The following is a 14,301-nucleotide window of genomic DNA, read 5'->3' on the forward strand; positions in this document are numbered from 1 at the left end:
TACTGTTCCTTTTACTGTATAAATAGTTACTTATATCAGTACTTATGTTAGTTTGACTAATTATTAACAGTAACAAATAGAGGGGGGGTCCAATTCGTGTAGCTTCTTGCCTGTCAAAATGGCAATTTCTATCAATAACTGTTTTGAAGTTGTGAAAAAACGTAAAAAATCGTCAGCAGGTGGTGGTATCGAACACTTGTGTCATCATCGGGAGAGGAAGTGGCTGCTGGAGCAGGACTGGAGATGTAGCTTCCTACACCAATGCACCAGCATCTGTCAGGACTTTACTAGCTAGTAGGCTGCTAGATAATAGTCATATTTTGAAAATGCGATGGGTAACTGCTGGGCATACTGTGCTGGGTTCTTCAGGAGAGAAGCTAACAGGATCCAGAGAGGAGGCGGGTGAGTGAAACATGACATTAGCTAGCTGTGCTAACTAGCATGAAAGCATCTGTGAAGCAGCGGCATCCGGTTACAGCTAACGTTAGCTCAAAGTTAGTTAGTCGATAAGTGGCTCCACTTAAGACTTAGTGACAGCTGTATATGTGAACCTGGTGGGGATGTTGTTACCCTGAGATAAGGGTTATCTAGTGGTGAGGCTAGGGTCTGTGTGGGGTCTAACCTGCAGCCGGACAGTCCAACAGTTCAGACCCCACCCCTATTGTCAACAGTGGTCATGTAGTTTAGCTAGGTCTAATTAAATTAGCACTACACTGTAGCATAAAAAACACTGAGCAACGGTTGTTCTATAAGTCTTTCACAATGAGTGTAGACTTATATTTGGACATTGTAGTTGAATGTATTTTCGAAAATATGCTGGGAATCAATGTTCTGTTTCTATGCGTTATTTGCACCCAGTTATGTCACCAAATTTGAGTTAATAATTCATGTGTTTTGGTCTGACTGTTCTTTGTTTAAAATACAGAAGGCTTCCTCTCTTCTAGCAGCTTGCTTTTTCACACTTGGGTATACTCTGTATCCATATGTTAACATGTTGGAGCTGACAGATACACGTATAGGTAGCAGTTTTTTGGAAACCTGCATTAACATTTTGTAAACGTCCACTTTAAGTGCTCTTATTAGGTCTAAAGAAATCAGGTCTTTAAAATCAGGATTAAAAACATGAAGGACCAGGTTCTGTGCAACACACAACAAAGTCAAATAAAAGGAAGAATATAAACCCAAAGTGGACATCCTTAAGCTTAAATACATCTTAACTTAATCAAGGACATAAGCCAAAAGAGAGCAATTGACCTATTGCACTGCTGACATGTCATAGCACTCAAGCACAGGTGTGATCAATAATGCTAATTAACGCAGCAATGGATTTGTAGGAGTCTGTTAAAAGGCCCTGATCCCTTACTCTGTCACTTAAATGGAACTTACTGAACCATTTTTAATATTATAAGTTACACCTGTGCTTATTTGCTGTGACAGAAGCAGATATTTGCCCCGTTAAATGGACAGTGTCTAATAATCCATTAACTGTTAACTCCAAGAGAACCATATTTTTCCATGACTTGGCAACACAATAAAATGCCATTGCATATAAACCTTTCAGGACATTAAATAAACTAAGAGAACAGATTGTTATGATTCCAAGCTTATCTATGAATCTCTGTACTGTGTTACAAACGTTGTGTTACTTACTGCTTTATTGTGTAAAGCTGCTGAAGATGATTCTTGGTTGTAACTATTACAGAAGACGCATTTATTACACGATATATTTATTACTGTCACAGCACTATCAGTGAGCAAAATATGTCAAACTTGGCATCACAGCCGCACCAAAAAAAGGTCTTAATGTTGGCATAAAGTGCCAGAGCTGCTGATACTCATCTACTAGGAACACAGAAGCTGCTTTGTCTTCTTTATTGGCAGTTATTCACAATGTAACCCTCATACTGCTCTGTCATTTCAAATGGCCACTTTTTAAATTCCATCTTGAAGCCATCATCCCATTTTTAAGATGATTATGTTTAAACTCTCTCAATTATTCCTACAGGTCCAAATACTTCCGGAGCACCACCACAGGGGAACATTATACAATAGAGGTGTGAGTCGTGCATTTACTAGCATTATGTTTTGGTATTAAAGATGACTCTTCCGTATAATGTCACATATTATATATGTGTCTCTTTTCATTTTGCAGTTTGAAAATCTGGTAGAGAGTGATGAGGTAAGTTTGTTCATGTAATGATGACGTTTCCATAAATAACAGCTTTAAATAAGTATAAGGAAAATATTGTTCTGTCAACTGTTGTGACAGACAGATACATAAATAGACAGCAGCATTGTTAGCATTACACATTAATTACAAATATTTGAAAAATTGAATCAAATAGAATAAAATAAACATAAAGAGCAAATGTACATCCACAGTAGAAAAGACAACTCTCAAGAGAGTATCTAAAGAACACACAATATAAAATATACATAATTAATTAGAATACTCTATAATAGACCAATCTACTCTAGGAACAGAAACAAATATACATAGGGTACTTTATACATTAAGTAGCTATTTTTTTTTATTTAGATAAACATTTAAATTAGATCCCTTCAGGTAGTGTGAGTACAATTTGTGCAAAGTTCAATTTGTAAGTACAATACATGCAAATACATATTTGATTAGACTGATTTTGCTGGTAGTCCCCGGATACCCTTTACTTTCAGACGTCACTTTGTTAGCCTTCCTCCAGTGATGGATAGAACATGATGGGTGCAGCCACTGTGCATCACCGTGTAACTCGATTACTGTCTCCAGAGTAGTTGCACTCGAGTCAAACCCTGCAGCAGGGAAGAGGATCTGACACTGATAACTATTACTGTAATGATAAACTGTTGTGTTTGTTGCATTGCAGGCTGAGAGCCCACAGCCCTGCCCGAGGTAAGAGATCTGGTGTGGATACAAAACAATAATCATAAATATTCTCTGACAAAATAACGCTTGACCTACTTTTTTTTTTTTTTATTAGGCCCATCAATGAAGAGGAGATCAAGAACCTCAAGGAGCACCGCTACGCCGCGCTCCAAGATCAACAGATCCTGATCGACCAGAAGCTGCAAGCGGAGGTGAGACACACTATCTTTTATTTCATTTCATGTTTTAGACCTATTTTTTACAACGTCGTATCAAGTCCATTGTAGGTAAAGAAGAAAAAAAGAAGCAGTAATTTGAGAGATCTATAAAAGGGGGGGACATTTCGGGTAAAAAGTAAAGATTTCCACGTTTAAGTTAGTAATTAAAGAGATACAAACTTGAATATTTACTTATATTAAAAGGGTACATTTAGATAAAAAATATATATTCTCTAGATTATAAATGTATGAATTGTGAGAAAGAAATCTGAATTTTTATGAGATTAAACTCACACATTTAAAAGAAATACATTTGGAAACATAGTGTATCATATTAACCACTTCACTTCCCTTTGCAAGGTTGCAATCCCAGTTTAAAGGACAGAGAAAACAACATGTTAGTGAGGAGGTGCAACGTATACTTTTCTTTTCTTCTCCAATGGCCGAATTCAAATGTCTCTTTTGAAGTCGGGATCAAAAGAAGAGATTCTGGACTCACAAATATTGTCTTATTGCTAAGTCATATTGCAAAGTATAATTTGTATGGGTCTTAATCCAGTGGAGGTACGATAGGGTTGATCCAACCTTGCAAAGTTAAGTGTTTCAGTGTACAAATATTTTATTTAGAGGTATTTTTAACAAAATATTTCCCCCCTCCCCTCACTTTATAGGGTATTTATTGTTTACCTACAATGGCCTTAACACAGCGTCATAATTTGGCTTTATTTTTATTTGCTGCATTGTTTTTTCTGTTTGGTAATTTTCTGTTCTGTGTTTTTTCTGTGTGTTTTTTATTTTTGTTATGTCTGCCCAGTTAGAGGCACAAGAGGAGAAGTTGAGGCTAGAAGAGGAGGCTAGAAATGCCACCCAGCGCGAGGCCGCCAGGTTGGCGCGTGAACGAAAGTTGAAGGAGGTGAGGCAGCACTGAGCGCTCCCTTCTGCCACTTTGACTAAAACAAACTAACTCCTCTAACCCGCTGGCCCTGTGCACAGCCTTCCAGCATTTCAAGTCCTCAGCCTTATCTTTAAGGGACATTTCTCTGTTCAGTCTTTTGTTGCCCTTTTGTCCTTGTCGTTGTATGTCTTGTTGCTTAATTTACGTGACAAACAACTTGTTAGCATTCTTAATTATCATAGAGGAACAAAGCTAACTTTCAGTAGTTTAGTCATTTCAAAGACTCAAGATTGAATGGTTTTATTGGCCAATGCTAAACTTTCCAAAAAGTCTGAGGCTCTTCCAAAAGTGCACTATACAATATACTTAAAACATACAAGAAAAATACTTAAATAGTGCAAGTAAAAATGCAGGAATAAGTAGACTGTGTACATGTCAAATTTAAAGAGGCCCTATTATGCTTTTTAGGGGTTTCCCTTCCCTGTAGGAGGGTTTTCTGCATTTACATTGGGAGATCTCTAATCCGTTGACCAATCATAAGACAGCTAACCAACCAGAGCAGACTGGCCTCTGGTTTCAGACAAAGGGTGAAAGGAGGTGCTGCAGCAGTATGAGAAGAATAAAGGGCTTTTTGAACCTTAGAGCATGGAGACATGTCACAGTAGAGGAACGAAATACTAATATGAAACCTGACCTTAACATTAGCATAATAGGGCACCTTTAAATAAAATAATGTAAAATGAAATACTGCACACCGAAAACATGTCTTATTGTAAAAAGATATATATATTTTCTAGTAAACGAACAAACATTTTTTTTCTAGTAGAACGGCAAGAAAGCTCTCTTACAGTACATATATATTAACCAGTAGATGATGTACAATGTACAGCAAGGCCTAAAGTGCAAACAGACATAAAACCTGCTATTACCCTCCTTTACAAGGAGACAAAGGAGAAAATACAAGGCCAGTGCTGCAGATAATACCATTATTTTTGCCTTGCTATTTTTTCCATTACAGTCCTCATCACAAATAGAAAAATGTGACCCATTGGAATGTAATAGTATTGCAGCAAAACAAATATTATGGCTGTATATTTCCTATACTATTTCAGGGTAAAACATGCTCCAGGGGATATAGCGTTCATTGAAAGTGAAATAATGAGTATGGGACTTTCTTTGCTTTTCACGCCTCATTCAACTGCTTCTCTGCTGTCGCTTTGTTTCTGTTGTTTGCTAACATGTTTCCTTAATGGCACCAAATAATGTGTTTTTTCTTTCAATTTAAGTCTGTATTTTCGTTCTGAGAAGAATCTTTTTACTCGATCTGTGTGTTTTTTTTTTTTAGCAGCTGCCTGCCCAGAGGACACGGGGGAAAGCAGATGGCTCCGGCGGAGAAACGCAGCAAAGAAAGTGAGTCACTAAAGTTCATCAGACAACAGGACGGCTGTGTGGCTGAGGACACGCTGCGGTCATGAGGCTCTGCTAAGGCTTCAGTAGGCGCACTCAAGTAGATATAATTAGTAACGCTGGATGTAGTTGAAGGGGCAATATGTTTCATTGCTGATGTGACTGCTGATGAGGGAAGAATTAGCACTTCCAGCATCTGACAAATCAATCGGATAGAAAAATGGAATTAACCATTTATCCAAACCTTTAGATCAGTGTTTCTCAAACTTTTTCATACCAAGGACCACCTAACTCCACAAATATCCAAAAACACATCGTTTTTCTAGAAGAGATTATAAATCGCCTGAAAATGGTACAAACAGGTGGTAACATGTGTGACGAAGGTGTTGCGCTGGGCTATATCATGCAATCGAAAGTGAAACTTAAGCTCGCTCCATTGCGGAGATATTCCCGCGAGAGTGTGGAAAACTTAAATTTATTTATTTATTTCAAATGTGAAATGTTACCAATTATACTCACGGACCACTAGGGGGCGCTCACGGGCCACCAGTGGCCCGCGGACCACACTTTGAGAAGCACTGATTTAGATGTATGATATTTGTGTTGATGTTTGGCAGACAGGGGTCTTACCTATTTATTTTTGAAGATCTCAGCAGAAAATCTATTTTGAATCATCATCAAATAAAATCAAGTTTTATTTATAAAGCACATTTAAAAGCGATTTTTGGTCGAGCCAAAGTGCTGTAAAATGTAATAAAAACACATTACTACAATCATGTCATTTGTTTCTCCAGTTAAAGCACTATAAATTAAGTAAGGATTAAAACGCAGCTAGCCCGTCATTTTTGTGTAGCTACTTACTAAATAAATCATTAATTTGACACACCATATTAATTTAAATGGGATTTTATTGATTTAAAAATGTCATGTTGCTCCCGCTAAGAGAAAAGGGCCCTTTTTACTGCATAGCAACAGTTGAAACTGATGAAGGTTTTCTGCTCTGTCAAAAGTCATTTTCTTTTCCATTAACCAGTCTTTAAATACTGCCAGATCCACTGCTGTGTTCCTGTTAGTGTTTACTTCCTGTCTGTTTAGCCATAATGAATCCAGAGTTTTTTGCCCTCCACAAATATAAAAATGAAAAAACAAAAAAAGTATTCCAGGGGGTCTAGAGCAGGGGTTCCCAAAGTGGGGGTCGCGAGACCCCGAGTGGGGGTCGCAAGATGATTACAAAATAGAAATTGTGACGAAGGTGTTGCGCTGGGCTATATCATGCATCGAAAGTGAAACTTTCGTTAAGCTCGCTCCATTGCGGAGATATTCCCACGAAAGTGCGGAAAACGTACCGGTACCGGTCTGCCGGGCCGCGAAATAGTGAGTTTATCGTAATATTTGCAGAATTATAAATATATAAAAATATTTTATCATAATATTTTTTTTTAAAAGTGTTTAATTTTTGCACCTATACCAGTCATATTATTTCATCCAGTAACCTAATTAATCTTTCACCAGAAAACCGTTGAAAATGGCTTTTATGATGTTCCGAGGGATTCGGCGGCTCAGGGTCTCAGCCTCTCGTGTGCACGAGAAAGTTACCGGTGTGCCAAGTAGGAAGAGGAGCGCACAGGAGACAACCGTTTAATTGCAGACTGTTATGTTGATGTGGGGAAATGGCAGTGCATACATTATTTGAGATACATTTCAAACTCGGACTTCATTTTAAGGACATGTCGGCCAGGGGTGTAGAGCTATTTGTTTAAGCACCGGATTGGCAAAACAGGAGAGTAAACCAGTCTGCCTTGATCTATGAATTCATGTCCGGGACTCTCACGGTATCTGCTGCCCGCAGCTGTTTAGAAGGAAAACCTCCTTCACTTCATGAAATGGCTGCAGCATCAGGAGGCAGCGGGACCTGTAACTCTGCCTCTGAGAAGTAAAGCACCAGCGGGTAAAGATGTGCCTTTTTACGCACCGCCTTCGCTGTGTTTACCTTCATCAGAACAGCTTAAGAGTGACTGCAGGCTGCTACGTGTTAACCACACACACCTCTACACACATCGAACTGCCCGATTACTCCCTCTTTTATTAGTTTTATGAAGGAGATGTCCAGTCACCAAGGCGCATGATGTGTGTGTGTGTGTGTGTAGTGCTCTGCTCAGCTCGGCTCTGTGTGTTCGGTGTGTTTGTGTCTGTCCAACACCGGCATTTGTTTTCAAATGACCATGAACAGTAATGTACACACAGCAGGCTAACTCCATAGGTAACCTATATGCGGGTGTTCCCAAAAGAAGTTAGTTTAATCTCGATTGCTGTCGGACGTGCACCGGAACGAACAACACTATCATATTATATTCTGAAAACAAATGCCAGTGACACACACACACACACACACACACACACACACACACACACACACACACACACACACACCCTGGCGACCGGACACCTCCTTCATAATGCGCCTTCTCCTCGTTTTCCCAGCATTCACTGGATTATCCGTAAATCATACAAACAAAACCAAAACGTTGATTTATCTGTTTTCCCGTTTTGGTTTAAAAACTGAATAACGTCGGTTTTTTGGTTTTCCGTTTTTCAGAAAAACCAAAAAAACAACACCGGTTATTTTTTAAATGTTGTTAATGTTTTGGATGCATATTGTTCTAGTATTTGTTCAGGCTGTTACATAGGCTACAATTAGCCTCACTTGCTACCTGCTGGTGGTGAGTAAATATTCAAATCAGTTCAAATTGACAACCGGTCCGCGATTTTGTTTTAATGTATCTGCCGGTCCTTGGCACAATAAAGGTTGGGAACCCCTGGTCTAGAGGACCCGGGTTCGACATAGTCCTTCAACAGAAAGAGCAGACCGCTGAATGTCCAAATTGACCAATTAGAATCAATTATCAATTAAGCTGTGTTATAAAGTCTTAACAATTCCAAAGTGAGTGACTGCTCTTCCAGTTGTGTTGATTGTTGTCATGGCCAATTCCAGGGCTCCTGGGGATTTTGACGTCTACCTCCATCATGTGAAGGCCCAGTCGGACGCCTTCAGGAGCAACAGTAAGTGCCCCACCTGGCCTTGGTAATATTAGCACAAATAATACATAGGTATACATACAAGGTGTTTGTTAGTTCCTATGAAAGAAATCTAGAGTTACTCCCTGTTGTAATAATTGACTCTTTATTTCCAGGACTGCCGTCGGACACGAACGTGGTGACCCCCAACACTGAGTACAGCTGGGACTTCACCACCAAGACGCGCTCCACCAACGACGACGGCACCTCGCTGGATCTAGAGTGGGAAGACGAGGAAGGTGAGGGATTAATTTCATCTGTCGCAAATCACTAATCCATCAAAGGTTCTGGTGACATCTTGACTGATTCAATCACAGAACGCTCCCGGCCTCCAGACCCGGGCTCTGGTCATTTCTCAGCAGAAATCAATTCTGTTTTCAATGACACTGCAGCAAAGTGGGGGGGGAGAGGAAGAGCAGCTGTTTGTGCTCAGTGCAAACAAACAGTATTGAATACAAGCATCAGGGTTATTTAGGTTTGGCAGTCAATTCTGATGACCTTAGTGTGTTGTGCTGTTCTTGGTCACCACTATGTTTCTTCTAATCATCTTGATACACTCCTGATATGTCAGGTGGTCCAAAGGTTATAAATGTATATAAATATATAATCATATTATATGAATGAGCAAATGTTTAAACAATATTTATTTTTATTTTTCCTATTGAAATACACATTATATTAAAATGTGTGCCCCCTGTTTAAAAAAAAACAACCAGAATTTGCATTGGTAGAATTTTGTTTTTTACACTCTAAGTGTCTTTGAGTTTCTTGAAAAGCTCTTTAATTAAAAATGACATGTATGTGTGTGTGTGTGTGTGTGTGTGTGTGTGTGTGTGTGTGTGTGTGTGTGTGTGTGTGTGTATATATTCTGAAATCATGATGATTTGGGCAGGTTGGCTTTGAGTCTGTTATTGTTCAAATATCACAAAACACAGTAACTCAATAAGATTAAAAATCATTTAATTTGCTGCAAATAGCTTTTTATATTGTTTAATAACTCGTGAATGAATGTAGTGCATTGTGTAACCACGGAAAAGGTGCAGGTTTCCCCCCATCAACAAATCAATTGATTGAAGTGTAGTTGCATCCACTACAGCCCGTACATACTGTACATAAATGGCCTCTAAGTTATATGAGAGGGAATGATCATTTTTGAAACATTATTCACATGATCATTGAAAAATATATTCAAACGATCATGGTTTGACTTTTTTTTTTTACAATTTCTATGATTTTTACTAAGCAAGGTTTTTTTGTATTCTTCTCGGCAGCACCACAATAATTGCTCTGAATTATATTTGTATAAAGTTAGCCTTTACCAAACATTGTTTTGGTCCATATTGTCCATATTTCGATAAAACTTGATTAACTGATTAAGTTTCAAATTCGGTTTGGACAGTGGAACAGATTACTGCCTGCTGCCATTTTTGGACTTCAGTGACTTCTGCTGTCAGAATGAAAAGCTGCCGTCCTTTCTTTGCAGGAATCAATCGTGCTCTTCCAGCCTGGGAGAGGTCCCGGACGGAGGAGGACATCCTGCGCGCCGCCCTGAAGCCCGGGGGCAAGCAGGTGACCAGCGGGCCCACTTCTACCTCGGAGGACTCCAACGCACTGGAGTGGGAGAACGATTTTGTGAGTACGCTCCCAGAGGACAGCTTAGACACTGAATTCGAAGGGTTCGTCAATCCCGTCCTAGACACTCCCTCCGAGGACGCGTCGGACCGCGGCCTCAAGTTGGAGCTCCAGGACAGATAGTGTTCAGCACCAAAGGAGACGTTTGTTCTGTCCTCTCTATGTCCAAGCTCACCAGCGTCTGCCTCATCGAATGGAAACTCTTCCTATTTCTGCACTCTGACGCTGCAGGAATACGTCACGCTACTCACTACAGTTCGTTGTAGTGATGTCTTTATCAAATACTCATTTTTTCAGTGCCTTCATTTGCCATATTAGCCGACCATATATACATTGTAAATTAAACAGATCAGTTACCATCCATTACAATTTGAGACATTGTGTAAAAAAGAAATTCTAGGCAACTGGAATGAGTGCCAACGTTAGCTTAAAGCTGCATTCACATGATTCGTGGTAAAACGGCTAAGCTAGCAGGGAGGTATCATAGGTAACTAATCTAAACTCGCTGTTTTCACAGCAAGGCTCTGCACCCGAACCTCGTGTATCAAGTGAATGCAGCTCAACAGAAACCTTGATCCTTAAACAGTTAAAATGAAAAAAAACGACTTATCTGAAATCTCAAGTGCCACACAAATGTACCTCAAGGCGGTTTAAAGTCAGATTATGTTAGCTACAGTGGGGTACAGTTTCGATAATCCAGCATTGGAAATGATTTCATCCCGAGGAGTTTACGGCACACAACACAAGGTGAAAGTAGCAAGCAAAAACGTTTTCATTGACGACAACAAAGAGATGCACCAACGTTTTTTCAACGCGCTTTGATAAAACAAACCCTGATTATTATTTAAAATGCACAGACAGTGCCCAGGCAATAATACAGAAAAGACTCCGACATACTCGAGGAATAAAAAACGCTGTGTGTTTTAATCACTGACGGAAACTACACATTTCCCTCGATGTAAGTTATTACTGTTCTTTTTTAAAGCCCGGCATGAGCATGTCTCTGCATTTGAACTATCCTAACTGTTTTGTAGGGCTCTAACAAAACATTGATCTGGATCATTCAGTGTTTAATGAGCTGTTATCATCCACGCAAAGTGAAAACATTAATACATATAAGACAAGCCCTTATTTTTTTAAATACATAAAAAATCAGATTTTCATAAAAGAGCCCATTCACACAATTGTCAAATAATATTATCGTTGCTTTTAGTGAGTTTATATGAATAGAAACTGACTGTGGTAAACAGGTTTATGATATTGTCCCATATCGAATGCAGACCCCTAAACTGAATGGAAAATCGTGATATCAGCAAATGTGTTTTTAGGAAAAGTTAATATATCTTACCAATACAAAATGTGTTGTTTACGTCCCTACTAGCTAGCAGCAGCAGACTATCCTGACTTTTGTTTTGTATCCTGTTGATGATGCAGTGTAATAGCACAGCCACTGTTTCCACATTTCAAGCCTGTACCCAAGATTGTTTCTGCAGTCGCTCGGGGTGGTGTTTTGTTATTATCATCACTAAATTGTTGACAACATTTATACTTTTTGTTTAATTGTATTGTACTGTTTAATTGAAGGTGGTAAGCCAGAGCATGTCATAAAGAAGCGGCCACTAAAATAAGTCCTGGGGTTTGTGATGTCACGAAGTCAGAGGATTATTGCCAATATGGGGCCCGTCAAATGTAAGACTGCGTAACTGATAACTGTAGAAGATCAACAAATATGGTACGTAATGTATGAGACACCCATTCAAATTCAAAGGCTTTCATATTTGATTAAATGTATCGATATTCAGGTCAGCGTTCACAAGAATAAAGAAACACTCACTGTCCATTTGCAGTCAAAAGCACAGTGGTTTTATGTTTTTAAATATACATATTTCTTATAACATCTGCCAACAAAAAACATTTTATACCATTTTCTTTTAGCTAAAAAACAATAGCACAGAACAGCGACATCATTGCCACAACACATAATATATTATGGATTATTAAGGACAGTGTTTTTATGCATCTCTACATATATGCATACATTCCCTATTTCAGAAATATCTAAACTGGCCATCTCATCTTAATTCCAGTAATTCTCTTCAACTGTATCTTTCGTTATTGTGGATAATGATTCTGATATACAGAGGAATAGCTGCAGAATGTACAACATATGTGGAACAAATGTACCAGGTTAGAACAATTACTGTTGATTTGATTGGTTTCTGGCATTAGGTGTTACAATTATTTAATTTGATATGACATCATTTATCGTTTATAATTAAAGCAATATTTTGTGGAGATAATGTGAAAAGATGGAGGTCAGGAAACATTCAAAATGTGACGTAATAATAATATGAATAGATATAATGCTGCTCTCCCGAGGAATCTGCTGTATACATGAATCTATTTCCTGTGCTTAGACCTTCGCAGACGTTTGTGCTTCACATTGATTATTTAACCTGTTTGAATCAAAGGTAGTTCACTGATTGCACTCTGATTTTTGATTTTGGTGTTATTATCTCTTAGAAAACTTTCACTGAAATGATTTGTATTGTGTGTGTGTGTGTGTGTGTGAGGAGAAAACTGATCCGAGGAATGGGCACTGCTGTTTGAAGTGTGTAGACAAGACCAAGTTGATTTTTATTTTTTTATTTGAGTGTGTCATTTAAGAAATGTTGAACACATTGACTTTTGGTGTGATAACATTATTTCTGATTAATCACTGTAACTTTTCTGTACAGTTACATTCCTTGTCACACTGAGCTTGAAATAAAATATAGAAAAAATGCATCTTGCAACACCTACAGTGTAATGACCAAATACAATTTGAGATGAAGCACAGCTCATTCTAACATTTAGCCTGTGTGAAATATCGCCTTAAAAAGGACAAAGTACAAAACTCAAGAGTGACAAACCAAAGTTAAGGGCGATTTTAGAGAACTTCAAAAAGCATTGTAAAAAAGTACAAGTTCATCAGAATACACATTAAATAATCTACAATACATGTTAAAAAAAATATGCGGCTGCCTTTCATTTATTTTCCACTGTGTTACTTTGTGTTTTGTTTCATCTCTGAACATTTTCAAGGGTCCAAATCCCTTTAAAGAAATCTATACTGATGAAATACTGTAAGATCATGCACCAAAGCCTATTTACTCTGTACAGCTTATCATGTTTTATTAAAGTTGGTTATAGTATCTTTATTCACGGTTTCTGCTCATTTGTATGATTCACAAAAGGTCCGTATTATGCTCTTTGGTGTTTTCCCTTTCATGTGTGTTATAAGGCAAGTTTACTTATATAGCACCTTTCAGCACACTGCAATTCAAAGTGCTTTACAACATAAAATAAAAGACATTTAAGAATAATTACAGTAGAAACACATTATAAAATGGCATTTCAAAACAGGCATTTAAAAAGCAAAGATCATAAAATAAACACAACAGGTATAAAATACATGAATAAAAGCCATACTGCAGTGTGAATATGAACAACTCACTCAAATGCAGCGTCAAAAATATACGTTTTTAGTCTGGATTTAAAAGTATCAACAGTTGCAGCGGACCTGCAGGATTCAGGGAGTTTGTTCCAGATTGTCGGGGCATAAAAACTAAACGCTGCTTCTGCATGTTTAGTTCTGACTCTTGAAACAGAGAGCAGCCCCGTCCCAGAAGACCTGAGACTCCTGGACGGTTCATAGTTATGCAGGAGATCGTTTTTTTTAGTGAGACCTGTGAAGACACCATTACAGTGGTCGAGCCTGCTGAAGATAAAAGCATGGACAAGCTTTTCTAAATCCTGCTGTGGCATTAGTCTTTTAATCCTAGATATGTTCTTAAGGTGATAGTATGCAGACTTAATAACTGTTGTAATGTGACTTAAAACTAATGTCGGAGTCCATCACTACACCTAGATTTCTTGCTTTATTCGTTGTTTTGAAGTCTACTGACTGAAGCTCTGCAATGACTTTTAATCGTTCCTCCTTTGCTCCAAAAACAATCATCTCAGTTGTCTTTTTGTTCAATTTGAGAAAGTTCCTACTCATCCAGTCATTGATGTGCTCACTGCACTTACTCAATGTTTTAATCAGAGAATAGTCTCCTGCATGGTGACATTTTTATATAAACTTGGGTGTCAATTCAATTCCATTCAAAAGCTTTATTTATCCAGGTGAAATCCCATTGAGATCAATGATCTCTTTTTCAAGGGAGACC

General features: G+C 38.3%; 1 protein-coding gene across 3 annotated transcripts; it reads left to right on the forward strand.

The window, feature by feature from the left end:
* Window positions 1-205: 205 nt before the first annotated feature.
* Window positions 206-13,290, forward strand: ap1ar (adaptor related protein complex 1 associated regulatory protein). 3 transcript variants are annotated; one of them, XM_034229186.1, is made up of 10 exons: window positions 206-402; window positions 2,006-2,054; window positions 2,153-2,179; window positions 2,865-2,890; window positions 2,979-3,075; window positions 3,896-3,994; window positions 5,322-5,386; window positions 8,376-8,443; window positions 8,575-8,697; window positions 9,942-13,290. In XM_034229186.1, exons 1-10 carry the CDS (start codon window positions 332-334, stop codon window positions 10,211-10,213), a joined length of 897 nt encoding a protein of 298 aa, XP_034085077.1. In that variant the 5' UTR covers window positions 206-331; the 3' UTR covers window positions 10,214-13,290. The 3 variants fall into 3 exon arrangements, with proteins under 3 accessions (XP_034085077.1, XP_034085078.1, XP_034085079.1); XM_034229187.1 differs by having other exon boundaries at window positions 5,325-5,386; XM_034229188.1 differs by lacking the exon at window positions 3,896-3,994.
* The last annotated feature ends 1,011 nt before the right edge of the window (window positions 13,291-14,301 follow it).

The sequence above is a fragment of the Gymnodraco acuticeps genome, unplaced genomic scaffold (assembly GCF_902827175.1).
Source record: "Gymnodraco acuticeps unplaced genomic scaffold, fGymAcu1.1, whole genome shotgun sequence".
NCBI classification, from domain to species: Eukaryota; Metazoa; Chordata; class Actinopteri; order Perciformes; family Bathydraconidae; genus Gymnodraco; species Gymnodraco acuticeps.

Coding starts and splice junctions, on each gene's coding strand:
- ap1ar (XM_034229186.1), top strand. CDS start 332: ATGGGTAACTGCTGGGCATACTGTGCTGGGTTCTTCAGGAGAGAAGCT. Junction 2,055..2,152: donor GGGAACATTATACAATAGAG/GTGTGAGTCGTG, acceptor TTCATTTTGCAG/TTTGAAAATCTGGTAGAGAG. Junction 5,387..8,375: donor GGAGAAACGCAGCAAAGAAA/GTGAGTCACTAA, acceptor GGCCAATTCCAG/GGCTCCTGGGGATTTTGACG.